General features: G+C 38.5%; 1 protein-coding gene across 4 annotated transcripts in view; it reads right to left on the reverse strand.

The window, feature by feature from the left end:
• EXOC4 (exocyst complex component 4) overlaps nucleotides 1-13,326 on the reverse strand; it is a 945,346-nt gene that overhangs the window by 135,028 nt on the left and 796,992 nt on the right. For all 4 annotated transcript variants that reach the window (XM_072650117.1, XM_072650119.1, XM_072650120.1 and 1 more), the window contains one exon: nucleotides 9,612-9,790. In XM_072650117.1, the coding sequence (XP_072506218.1) occupies nucleotides 9,612-9,790 (179 nt within the window). The remainder of the gene's footprint in view (nucleotides 1-9,611; nucleotides 9,791-13,326) is intronic.

Here is a 13,326-nt window from a genome sequence, read left to right on the forward strand (position 1 = left end):
AAGCAGTGAGAGAGAAATATATTGGGAGGAGAAAGGGAGAAATGGAATGGGGCAAATTATCTCTCATAAAAGAGGCAAGCAAAAGACTTTTTAGTGGACGGAAAAAGAGGGGAGGTGAGAGAAAAACATGAAGTTTACTCTCATCACATTCTAAATGAAGGAAGGAATAAAGACAGGAATAAAATGCACACTCATTTTGGTATGAAAACCTATCTTACAATACAGGAAAGTGGGGGAGAAGGGGATAAGCAGAGTGGGGGGGAGGATGGAAGGGAGGGCAGTGAGAGGAGGGAGCAATTTGAAGTCAACACTCTTGGGAAGGGACAGGATCCAAAGAGAGAACAGAAGCAATGGGGGGCAGGATAGGATGGAGGGAAATATAGTTAGTCTCACACAACACGACTACTATGGAAGTCATTTGCAAATCCACACAGATATGGCCTATATTGAATTGCTTGCCTTCCAAAGGGAATGGGTGGGGAGGGAGGGATGAAGAGAAGTTGGAACTCCAAGTTTTAGGAACAACTGTAGAGTACTGTTCCTGCTACTAGGAAATAAGAAATACAGGTAAAGGGGTATAGAAAGTTATCTGGCCCTACAGGACAAAGGAGAAAATGGGGACAAGGGAAGGCAGGGATGATAGAAGAGAGGGTAGATTGGTCATAGGGGCAATTAGAATGCTGGGTGTTTTGGGGTGGGGGGAGGGGACAAATGGGGAGAAAATTTGGAACCCAAAATCTTCTGAAAATGAATGTTAAAAGTTAAATAAATTAATTAAAAAAAAAAAAAAGAAAGTTTCACTTTCACCTACCTGGTTTGGCATTCTCAGATCTTAACATCAAGAGAAACTTTATGCCTTAACTGACAACAGGTTGGGGAGGGGTAAGAAGTCATTTTGCTTTTAATCAGATTCAAGTGAAAATAAACCTAAGCACCACTAGGCAACAGTGGGTTATCATTCCTATGCAGTCTTCCAAGTTTCCATCCAGAGTTAGAAAATGACTTGGGTTATTAGAGTATAGCTCTGTTATTTCACAAATGAAAAAATGGAGGGAGGTGAGATGTCACTTACCCATTTTCATTCAATTGGCTAGTGCAGGTCAGGGAGGAGGGGGATGTGTGAAAAGAGACAACCAAGATCAGAAGATCAGAATTTAAAATTCCTCAGGATCTCAACCCAGAGCTCTTTTCATTACATCATTTTAACATTTTTGTGGCCAATATGTAAAATAGTGGCTACAATATAAATCTACTCCTCCAAGAATGGAGAAATAAGGAGTAAAATAACTACAAGGCAATTTCCATTTATAAAGAAATATGGGAGGGCAAAAAGCTAGATCATTTTGGAGGCTATAAAGTGACATTTCCCAGTAAAAGTTTAACTTTTAAAATTAGCTGCTGATTTACAATTATGTATAAAAACCTAATGGAAACTGGCTAAACCTCAAAGCATTTTGATTTGAGAAAACAACAGACACAGTTATTTTTATATTAATTTGGCTATATCTGAAGGTATTAGTGTAAAATTGACTTTATTTAGTGCTTTCTTAGAGAATATGACTATCAAGAGATAGAATTGAAAACAAGCTCCTAGAGGTGCCTAGGAAGGGACAACTTTCACACAGGCTTATGAAATAAACAAGGTTGTCACCACGCTGATGGTTTTAGCCAATCCTACCTACACTAGATTATATTTACCATCACCAGCATCACTTGCCAGGAGGAAGAGATTAATATACAATTTATAAAATGATGAAAGCATCTCTCAGAGCAATATATGTCACTGAGGTTACTAAAGTTCTCTTTCTGAAGAAAAAACCATACTTCATATGAAAGCAATTACATACGCTCATAGTTAATAAAGAGCTGGCCTCAGAGTCAGAAAGATATGGGTTCCAGTCCCTCTGATGCATATGGCAGTGTGTTCCTGGGCTTAACCTCTCATCTACCCAAGTAATTCTCAACAACTATTAGATGGAGAGCAGGTGCTGACTAATGTTAGTGGAGTTTACTCATATAGAATTCTTGATATCAATGAAGTCATAGATCTAGTAAAAAAAGAAATAAGTTGTTGAAAGGGGTACCTGAACAAGAGTTATCTGTGATGAGATAGGGGAAAGCCTAACTAGAAAATGGAAGAAAACGCTTAGGAGAAATCCACTCAGTTAGATTGTGTATTTGGGGGTATCAGAAGGGCCTAGTAACCCAGAACCTAGGAGAGTAACTTAAGTTGCTGATATCTTTTACTGTGGAGTTAATGGCTAGTCTTTTGGAGAGTTGGAATTGGAAAACAAACAGGCACAGCAATCACAAAATAACAATCTCTGGAAATCAGACACTGTAACTTCTGGTCACCTGAACACCTGAGAAGACAACAGGATAAATCATGTAAGAAAATTGCAACTTCAGTTACCCAGAACAGAACAAAGCTCCCCAAATGGCTTTTTTTTTTTTAAACTAACATGATACCATGAAAGGCCACTGGATTCAGAGTCCTTGGACTTGATTTTAAACCATAGCCCAGCTATATGTAATCCTGGGCAATTCACTCAATTTTTGGTCCCTTAAGTCTCAAATCTAGGATCCTAGTCATGAGACTAATTTAATTCAACAGTAGAGTAACTGGCTTTGAAATACTTGACTGTGTAAGAAGAAAATAATATATCTTGAATGAGCCATGAAGTCAAAGAACAAAATCCCATGAAGTAGGAATCACATTGCCTGGAGAGACACAATCAAAGTGGTCATCACTTGCTCAGCACGATCTTAGGTATATATATTATATAATGTTCTAAAGGGCCCAGTGCTGGGGCTGGTGTTGTTTAAAATCCCTATTAATGTCCTGTAACAGACTTGTAAATGTATTATTAAGATGACACAGAAGTAGGCAGGCTTGCGAAACTGAGAAGATAGGAACAACATGAAATTTGACAATCTAAATTATATGATGATGGAATTTAAGAGACAAGGGTGGGAAAGAGTAGTTAGGACTGAAAATAAACCTTGTATAGAAGATGGGAAAATTCCAGTTTGGATGCTAGAAAATTATATGGGGGGAAGGTAACAAGCTGAATATGGAACAGCGAATTAGACTTGTTATTTTCAAACACAATAGGACATTGACAGGAATTATCAGGAATCCAGGTCCTCTAGGAAATCTTTCTGCTGAACCTGAAAGTGGTCAGAGATGTGTGACAGTGGAAAAAACTCTTGATCAGTTGAAAAGAGATCAGAATTCCAGTTGTTCCCTTGCCACGAAGTAGTTGGGGATTCTTGGTCATATGCATCAAACCTCTGGGATCTTCATGTTCCTTAAGTTTAAGATAAGATGATGGAGGTGGACACTGAGGTTCTGCTGGCTCCATGATCTGAATCGCATTTTAAGAGAAATATCTATAATACATTGGTGAGAGTTCAGAGGAGAGCAAAACCAAAACAAACAAATAAGAAATAAGACTGTTTATTCGGCAATAGAACTCTGAGGAGAAAGGCAGATTCGTGAAATGAACTCTAGGAGACTGGCTGTTTCCCGTAGAATGGAGGATATGGAATCAGGCAGGTTTCCCTTGTAGAAGAGAAGGTAAACAGTGCTTGAAGAATTTCTCTATAATCTTCACAGTATTAGGGAAAATGAAATGTTCCTTAAAAACCAGAAGAGCTTCCATGTTTAAAAAAAAGAAGTCAAAACAAGAAAAGGTATTTGAGGAGGCAAAAGGTAATAAGGATCTGTATCAGGAGGACAGAAGAATGAGAGGAAAAAGGGAAGAAGGACCACTGAACATTTATTTAGGCATACGGTTCTTCTCCAGTGAGGTGGAAGCATTCCCACAAGGAATGATAACATTGATCCACAAGAGATGAATGGTCATTCAGTTAAGGGTCAGGTGAAGAAGAGATGTATAGATTTATTAGGTGACTCGCTGCTAAGGGGTAATGAGGTAGCTATTTGTTGACTTGATAACTGCAATAGAGAGAGGTCAGCAGTATTCCCAGGGCATCTTTTCAGGAAATGATAAAGGATCTCCCCAGGTTTGTCAGTTCTGATGAATACTACCTACTTCTGGTGACTTACTTGGGAACAAAAGATACCTGCAAAAGAAATCTAGCAAGCATGACAACGGTTATGATGTTGTCGACAAGAACCTGAGGCCCTCAGGGACATAGATATGTTCTTCTTGTGATGGTGATTGAAGGCAAGGACTTCAGAAGAGAAAGGAAGATTCATGAAATGAACAGTTGATAAAGGAGTACACGATGGAGGAAGCTAAATAGTTAGGCAAGAGCTTTTGTGGAATAACAGACTTGGAAATTTTAGTAGACTTCAAGTTCAATGAATTGGGGTGAGATAGGGCAAACAGAGAATCCTGGACTGCATTAAGAGGAGAATAGTTTCTACAAATAGGAACATGATAGCCCCACTGTACTATGCCTTCATTCCATGCTCAGTCCTGGGTACCACAGTTCAGTAAAACGCTGATAAGCTGGAGGGTATCCAGAGAAGGGCAACTGGGATGGTGAGGTCATGATCCATGAAGGAACTGGGTAGAGGAGAAGACTCAAGGGCGACAGGAAAGTTGATTTCAAATATCTGAAAGGCTGTTGTATGAAGCCAGGATCAGACTTGTATTTGGCCCCAGAGGCCAGAGCTAAGAACTATGGCAGAGGTAACTTCCTAATAATTAGAGTGGTTCCAGGTAGAATGGGCTGCCTTGGGAGGTGATGGGCTCCTACTCACCGAAAAATTGCAAATAAAGGCTGGGTGATACATTGTAGATAAGATCCTTTTCCAAGTATAGGTTGGACTATATGACCCCTGAAATCTCTTTCCAACTCTGAGATTCTGGGACTCAAAGAAGAAATTTCAGACTTCCAATAAGTTATAATAGAGAGAATACTCATCAATTGTTTTCTATTTCTGAGGACAACAGAGGAAATAGATTTAGCATGATGCACAAAGGTCATAAAGAAATTATAAAGATTACAAAATTATAAATTATAAAGATTATAAAGATAACCTTCTAGATGGTGAAAAAGATTAAATATCAGAATAGGCTATCAAGGAAGGGTATGGAATCTCTACTCCTTATGAGCTTTAACTAAGTTATCCAAAACACATCAGTAGTAAAGTATGAGCCTGCATGAAAAAGAAAGGTGGGCTAGCCGAATTCAAGACTGCTTTCAGAAACAGATTTCTATGATACCCATCTTTAAGCAGGTAAGCCTTTAAACAAAAGCATAACATAAAACAGAAAATTTTAAAATGTGAAAATTTCTATGGAAGTCATGTTTATGCTCCAAATTTCCTAATGAAAAACATTAAGTTCAGTATATTTTTTAGAAGTTCTTAAAAAGTATACAGAATTATTTGTTCCCTTCCTAACAAAGTTTATGTTGTTCCTAAGGGGAAAAATATTGTATAAATTTGAATTTTTACTTGACTACCGTATAAGAATAGCATGGCTGGTGGGCATTTTTCTGATCATCAAGGACCCAGAATTTTCATCTTTTTGGTGTCATGGGCCCTCTTTAGAGACTAGAGAAGTCTATGGATGCTTTCTATGAAGAAGGTTTTTAAATGCATGAAATAAACCACAAAGAATTACAAAGAAAATCAATTATACTGCAATATAGCCATCTCAATGTTAAAAAAAAAAAAGTCACGAGATACCAGGTTAAGAACTCCTGATTTGGGCAGTCTCTGATTCTAAGCGTGTGTGTACATACAGACACATACACATTAGTACATAGAATTACATGCATGCAATAAATATATTAATAGAGGAAACCAGAAAAAGAATTCAGTCTATGAGTTGATATGACGTACTCTACAAAATGTAGGAATTGGTAGACTTTCAGCATGGTTCACACACTTACACAACTCAAGAAGGAACCATTCAGGAGAGTCAGAATGGAAGAAATAAAATGTAATTATGGATTACCAGAAAGGACAAAAGCTTTAAGAAGTGACTTGGATATGGGCAGATTGGACTTGAAGTATGAAGGAATGATACAAATAAAATAAAAAGAGGATACATTGAAATTCAGTCCGCGACTGAATGATTCAGCAGGCAATATCTAAGAAAAGGTAGTCTACTCTATCTCCTGCTCAAGGCATGTCCATTCCTTACAAAGTCTATACTTGGTCCAGGTTAACATGAAATGTTTCAGGTGAATGAGAATCTGTTCAGGGCTGGAGGAAGGTCTGACTATCCAAAGTGATTTTTCTGGCTGCAAAAATTCCCTGTTGAAGGATGAAGGTATGGACACAATGCAGCACGATGTAGCCTCCTATTGGAGTCACACCCACACAGAATCATCACAGGATCATAGATTTCATGCTAGAAGGGACTGGAATGCCTACCTTCTCTGAGGCTCAGAGAGGTTCAAATCATTTGCCCAAGATTACAGAGCAAGTAGAAAAGACTGGCTTCAGATCCAGGTCCTTGGGGTCTATATCCATTGCTCTTTTCTGCCTATAAACTGCTAGGATGCCAAAGGACAGGGAAGAGAGCATGGGCTGGACTTGTGAACATGATACTGCAGATCACTTGAATCTTTGGTTTAACAAAGACAATAAAAGAAGTGATTACAGTTCACTTGGGGTATTCCACAGTGAACATCAGAAGGATGGCAGTTACTTAAATCACTCACTGAGTGGAATAATTACCTTGAAATGAACAACTGAGAGCATACTACTTATATTATGAGATGGAATTGAGCACATCAGAAGTGTTAACAGGTTTGGTAGAATAGGTGTCTGTCAGAATCATGCAGGTGATTAAAGACACGAATTGGACGTCTACTGCACTAGGGTGCTCTTACTGACATGAAGACAACAGGCAAAATTGTGCAATTACAAAGTTGAGCATTAGCTCAGAGAGCATCTCCTGCCATTTGAAAACAGTTGATTCTAGGTTAGCATGTGTGAATCACTCAGCAGTTAGCTATAGAGGTTATCTATTATATTGCTTTGTGGAGCAGTTCTTGTTCAGAACACATCAAATTTGGAATGCTGTATTATTGGAAATGCTAGGTAATTGTCTCCTTGGGGCAGAAGGCCTACAGATGAGATGAGCTCTTGCAATTACTGATGTTAAAACACCCAAGTAGCCCTAGCAATGAAGCAGGGGAGATGACAGGGAGGTTGACATTAAGTGTTTATTTCACAATTAATAAAGGGCCACAGAGTCTTTTTCTGAAATTTGTACTTGGGCATCCAGATTTAACTCTTTGCTATATTGCAATATAGTTTCCAATATAATAAAATCATAAAGTAGTCCTTGAGAAGTCACCTAGTAAACATCCAGCTTTTAAGCAATACTTTTGGACAACCTGAAGTGATGTGTTTTCTTTTCTTAAGGGTCATGCAGGGAAGATTATATGATTTCCTTCAGAAGTCATTTTTAGAATCTTATAGTCTTGGAAATCTCATCTTTCATACACCTTTCTTCTACCGAAATTTAAGCCGTTTACTTTGGTCTGTCTGGTATTCCTCACTAAAGAAGTGGAGAGCTGCAAGCCCAAAGGCTCTCAGAAAGGATCCCATTCTGAGAAATTTCTCTATCTATTGCCACTGCAGCCCAGGAATTATTTTTCCCTGGTCAGTTTCTATGACTTTCTCATTGAAAGGAGGAACCTCTTGAACTGTCATCAGTTCAACTGAATCAGCTGACCATACTTTCAAAGGAAAGTTGTAAGTGGCTAGGCAACTGTGTTGTAGTAAAACACTTGTCTCTTGAGTCAGAAGACTGGTGCTCGACTCCTAAATCTACCAACTTCCTGATTATGACGATACCTTTACTATTCACCTAACAGAGCTGTTATAGAATTTGAAAAACAAAATTACTTTATGAATTGTTAAAGTCTACAAAATATCAGCTATTATTATTACCATATTACTAGTATGATAATTTACTACGAAACCTTACATTCTAAGGAAATAGCAAAGTATAACCAAAACACTTCACTTCTAACACTCTTTTAACAGTTTATCCCAACATTCACCTTAGAACCTGCTTTCTTTGTCTCCTCTGCTTCCTCTGGCTTTCTCTCTTCTCTCTAAGGAACAACCTTGTGGTTATCTTCTTTCATTAACCCCTTCATTTCTTGGCCAAAACAATTACTTTTTATCCTTATTTTCCAACTTCATTTCTCTTCTCCTCTAGATAACCCCCCCCCCCATTTTTCCAATCAATACTTTCTATTCAGTACTCACTACATCTATAATTCTATGTTAAATGCTTATATATAGTACCTTTGATCAAGTTTTTTTTTTTGAGTCATAGCAAGGACAAAAAATACAGTTTTCTACTCCTTAACAAGAATTTATTTCCGTGAAATGCTATATCCAGCACATATTTCTGAGGTTTAGTATAAAAGCTATGTTAAAACAGATCACCTTGCCTTTCATATTACGTAAGGAAACAGGGAGATGAGTTATTTTTCTAAGATCACAAAGAAAACATTTATTAAGTGCCTACTATGAAGAAAGTACTATTTCTCTGTGTATGTACATAAAGATATACAGAGAAATAGATATCTAGATGGACATAGTGGTAGATAGACTTATTCAAAGTAATTTCAAGAAATTAAGGGGTGAAAGAGAAATATATTGGGAGGAGAAAGGGAGAAATGGAATGGGGCAAATTAAATCTCATAAAAGAGGCAGGCAAAAGACTTTTCAGTGGAGGGAAAAAGAGGGGAGGTGAGAGAAAAACATGAAGCTTACTCTCATCACATTCTACTAAAGGAAGGAATAAAATGCACGCTCATTTTGGTATGAAAACCTATCTTACAATACAGGAAAGTGGGGGAGAAGGGGCTAAGTAGGGTGTGGGGGAGGATGGAAGGGAGGGCAGTGAGAGGAGGGAGCAATTTGAAGTCAACACTCTCGGGGAGGGACAGGATCCAAAGAGAGAACAGAAGCAATGGGGGGCAGGATAGGATGGAGGGAAATATAGTTAGTCTCACACAACACGACTACTATGGAAGTCATTTGCAAAGCCACACAGATATGGCCTATATTGAATTGCTTGCCTTCCAAAGGGAATGGGTGGGGAGGGAGGGATGAAGAGAAGTTGGAACTCCAAGTTTTAGGAACAACTGTAGAGTATTGTTCTTACTAGTAGGAAATAAGAAATACAGGTAATGGGGTATAGAAAGTTATCTGGCCCTACACGTCAAAAGAGAAGATGGGGACAAGGGAAGGGAGGGATGTTAGAAGAGAGGGCAGATTGGTGATAGGGGCAATTAGAATTCTCGGCATTTTGGGGTGGGGGGAGGGGAGAAATGGGGAGAAAATTTGGAACCCAAAATTTTGTGAAAATGAGTGTTAAAAGTTAAATAAATAAATTCAAAAAATTTTAAAAAAAGTAATTTCAAGAGGGAGAGAGCACTAATACCTTGGAGGGAATCAAAAAAGACTTCATGTAGTGATGTATGAATTACACTTTGAAGAAAGTTAGGAATTCTATGAATTGGAGTTGTTTCTAACAAACAGAGCAGACCTTTGGGCAGTGCAACGTTACCTGTAATCAGCACCTCTAAACAAAATTACCCTATTTGGCATTTTAGCCATCCCCCAAAGGAGACAATCTGTATTAGGCACTTACTTTGAGATGTTGAAAGATTGGAAAAAGCTGACTTTGTCCGTCCTGCCAACCACTCCAAGCTTTCATGCATGTTGGCCAAAGCCTTTAGGTCACTGACATCACGTAGGATCTCTTGTTGTGGGATTAATTTATCACCCAGGTTCCCAATTAGAACTTCAGACTCCTTGCCAAAGGCTGCCCTGCAACACAAATTGAAAACATACATCACAAAATAGTATGAGAATTTTAGAAATAGGGAAAGACCATTTCACTCAAATCTAATATGTCGATCTTACAGCAGGACAGTTACTATCATTCTCCTTCTACTATATATTAAAACCACCTCCAATTTTCAGTGTAAGGATACCACTAAATATTTTTGTTTAGAAGCTCTTGTTTTGGCTTCAAATATTCAGAAATGCATGGTCCCAATAAGAAAATATTAGTTTGTCCCAAAGGTTTGGGATAGATTGTAAGACTATTAGCTGTTGGTAAGAACAGATTCAACTGAGACTGGGAACTGACCAATTAATAAGGTGAGTTAATAAAGACAGTTGCTATAACTAATTGGAAAAAGACAGCCTTGAGAGATTTTCACAGCTTTGCGTATGTATGTGTGCACGTGCGCGTATATATATGTATATATACACACATATATATCTATATATGTACACACACGCATATACAGTGTCACCATAATCTTTTCCCTCCTCCGTTTAGGCTGGAAAACAAAATTACAAAGAAAAGAGAGCCATCTCCTCACAAATGAGACAGAAATGGGCTATAATAGAATAGGGTATCCGGAGTTCAGTAAGAGTGGTAAGACAAATTCATATCTATCTATCTGTCTGCCTATCTATCTGTCTGTCTGTCCGTCTATCTATCTATTCATCCATCTATTTATCTGCCTATCCATCCATCTACCTGTCTCCATCTATCCATCTATCTACCTACCTACCTACCTACCTACCTACCTATCTATCTATCTCTCTATCTATCCATCCATCCATCCATCCATCTATCCATCTGTCTGTCTATCCATCCATCTGTCCGTCTATCTATTCATCTGTCTATCTGTCTCCATCTATCCATTCATCCTTCTGTCTATCCATCTATCCATCTTTTCCGTTTCCAATCTACTAGTTAAAGGTTTTGGATGGCGCATCATTTCTCACCCAGCTGCCCTCCTCTGAACTTCTCCATCACATCCCTGGGACCTCTTCATCCTGCAAGGATACTTCAGCTCCGAATTTCATACTTTTTCTTTCCTAGGCAATGTTTAGGACCCCTGACAAATTTCGCTAGATGAATATTTTTAAAGTATCAGGATACCCTATCAAATACAACCACAAGTATTTATTATGTACTTACTGCTGGAGTTAAAAAGGCAAAACTGGAAATAGTTCCTGTCCAAAGGTAACTACATTTTACAGGGCATGAGGAGAGGGAGGAGAAAATCTATAAATGTGCAAGCATACACATAGTAATTTGAGGAGAGAACATTAACAGCTAGGGACGTTAGGAAAAGGCTTCCCATATGATAATCTGTATGAGTGGAGTCCTAACAGATGAAGATGAGAAGAAAGGGGAGATGGCATGGAGTGGGGTGACCTTTGGAAAGGTATGGAAGTAGGAGAAGAGTGTATAGGACAGTTTCACAGGAAGTAGGCTGTGTGAAGAACGATGTGAAATAAGGCTGAAAAACTGTGGAGCTGGATTGTGAAGGTCTTTGAAAGCCAACCTTGGCAGGTTGTGTTTTACCCCAGAAGGAACAAAGAGCCACTGATGGTTCTCTGACAAGGGGAACGACATGACCATACTTGTGTTTTAAGAAGAATTTTGTCACTTGCCTGAAAAGACTGAAGGGAAGAGAGACTGGAACCAGGGAGCCCATTTAAAAGACTGTTTCAACAGCCTAGGCAAAAGATGTTAAAGGTCTGAACTAGGGTGGCTCCCATGTGAATGGCACAAAGGGGGATGGAGATGGGCTATGTTGCAGAGGCAGAATCAACAAGACTTAGCAACTGACTGCATAAGGATAAGAGCTTGGAAGGAGCTGATTTTGATTCTGACATTGCAAATCTGAGGAACTATAGAGATGGTATCCTCAATGGAAACAGAGAGAGAAAAATGGAAAAGGATCAGGATTCATGGAAGAAATGAAGGCAATAGTGAGATCTGTTTGGACACGGTGAATCTGAGTGCTATCCTCACTATCCAACTACTTGGTGCTATCCTCACTTTACAATGAAAAACTGAGAACCGGAGAGATGAAATGATGTCTTATGAAACATAACTAATAAATGGTTGAGTAATGACTCAGTGCTGTCTTCTGATCCTAAGTCCAATGATTCTCTTTTAATTATGCCATGCCATTAACTTCTAATACTCAAGGTACCACCAGTGAGAAGAAATGTTCTCCTTAAAGCAGAATAAGGAAATTCAAGGTTATATTATATCAAGGTTATAGTAAATAATAAATGATGTTAGAAAGGTAGCTAATTGGCAGAGTGGAATAGAGTACTAGGCTTGGAATTGGAAAGATCTGAATTCAAATCCTGCCTCAGACACTGTGTCATTATGAGCAAATCACCTACCCTTTCTATGCTTAATTTTTGCTCATTTGAAAAATGAGAGGGTTTAACTCCTACTGTCTCTTCCAGCTCTATATCTGTAATCCTATGATTTTTACCTAGGCATTTGTCTTTAAATCTTACATGTTGTACACTTCTTTAGGACAGGCAGCATGGTGTAATGAATAGTCAGAAAGTTTCCAGTCCTGCTTCTGACACAAACTTGCTATGAGACCCTAGGCTAGTCATTTATCCTCTTAGTGGTCAAGGCAATTCTTTAAGAATATAAATTACAGAAAACATGCACATATGCATCCATATAGGGAATTTCCCCACTAAGAATTCCCTATATTAATGTAATCACAGGTCCTAACCCTCCTTCTGCTTCCTCCTGTAAACTGCCCCTTTAAATATGTATTTCTGTAAGAAAAAGAATAACTGTCTTGATTAAATGCCTTTGGGTATCCACATAGGGAGATATTCCAAATGGTTGGTCCATGCAGGCAGCATGGTGTAATGAATAGTCAGAAAGTTTCCAGTCCTGCTTCTGATACAAACTTGCTATGAGACCCTGGGCTAGTCATTTATCCTCTTAGTGGTCAAGGCAATTCTTTAAGAATATAAATTACAGAAAACATGCACATATGCATCCATATAGGGAATTTCCCCACTAAGAATTCCCTATATTAATGTAATCACAGGTCCTGACCCTCCTTCTGCTTCCTCCTGTAAACTGCCCCTTTAAATATGTATTTCTGTAAGAAAAAGAATAACTGTCTTGATTAAATGCCTTTGGGTATCCACATAGGGAGATATTCCAAATGGTTGGTCCATGCATAGGCAACGTACGCCTCATACATAAAAAGCTCTTCATGAACAGCTAGCCTTTCCTACCCAAACTTAGAAATCCATGCCAGACATTCTAAAGCACCTCAAACTCTGGAGACTTCTCATTTCCTGGGAAGGCTAACTGGATAATCAGCATGGATAATTTTACCTAAAAGAAGCTTTTCCTTGGTATTCAGTAAGCTTTCTCTGATTTTGATAATTCTAGAGAGGCTTCCTGGGATTCTGCTAAGCAAATTTTCCATCCCTCACTGTAGTCCTTGAGCCCAGGAAATGGTTTTCCTATCTCTCATTTTTGCTATCATTCAGCCAAGTTG

Source organism: Notamacropus eugenii, chromosome 3 (assembly GCF_028372415.1).
Source record: "Notamacropus eugenii isolate mMacEug1 chromosome 3, mMacEug1.pri_v2, whole genome shotgun sequence".
Classification (NCBI taxonomy): Eukaryota; Metazoa; Chordata; class Mammalia; order Diprotodontia; family Macropodidae; genus Notamacropus; species Notamacropus eugenii.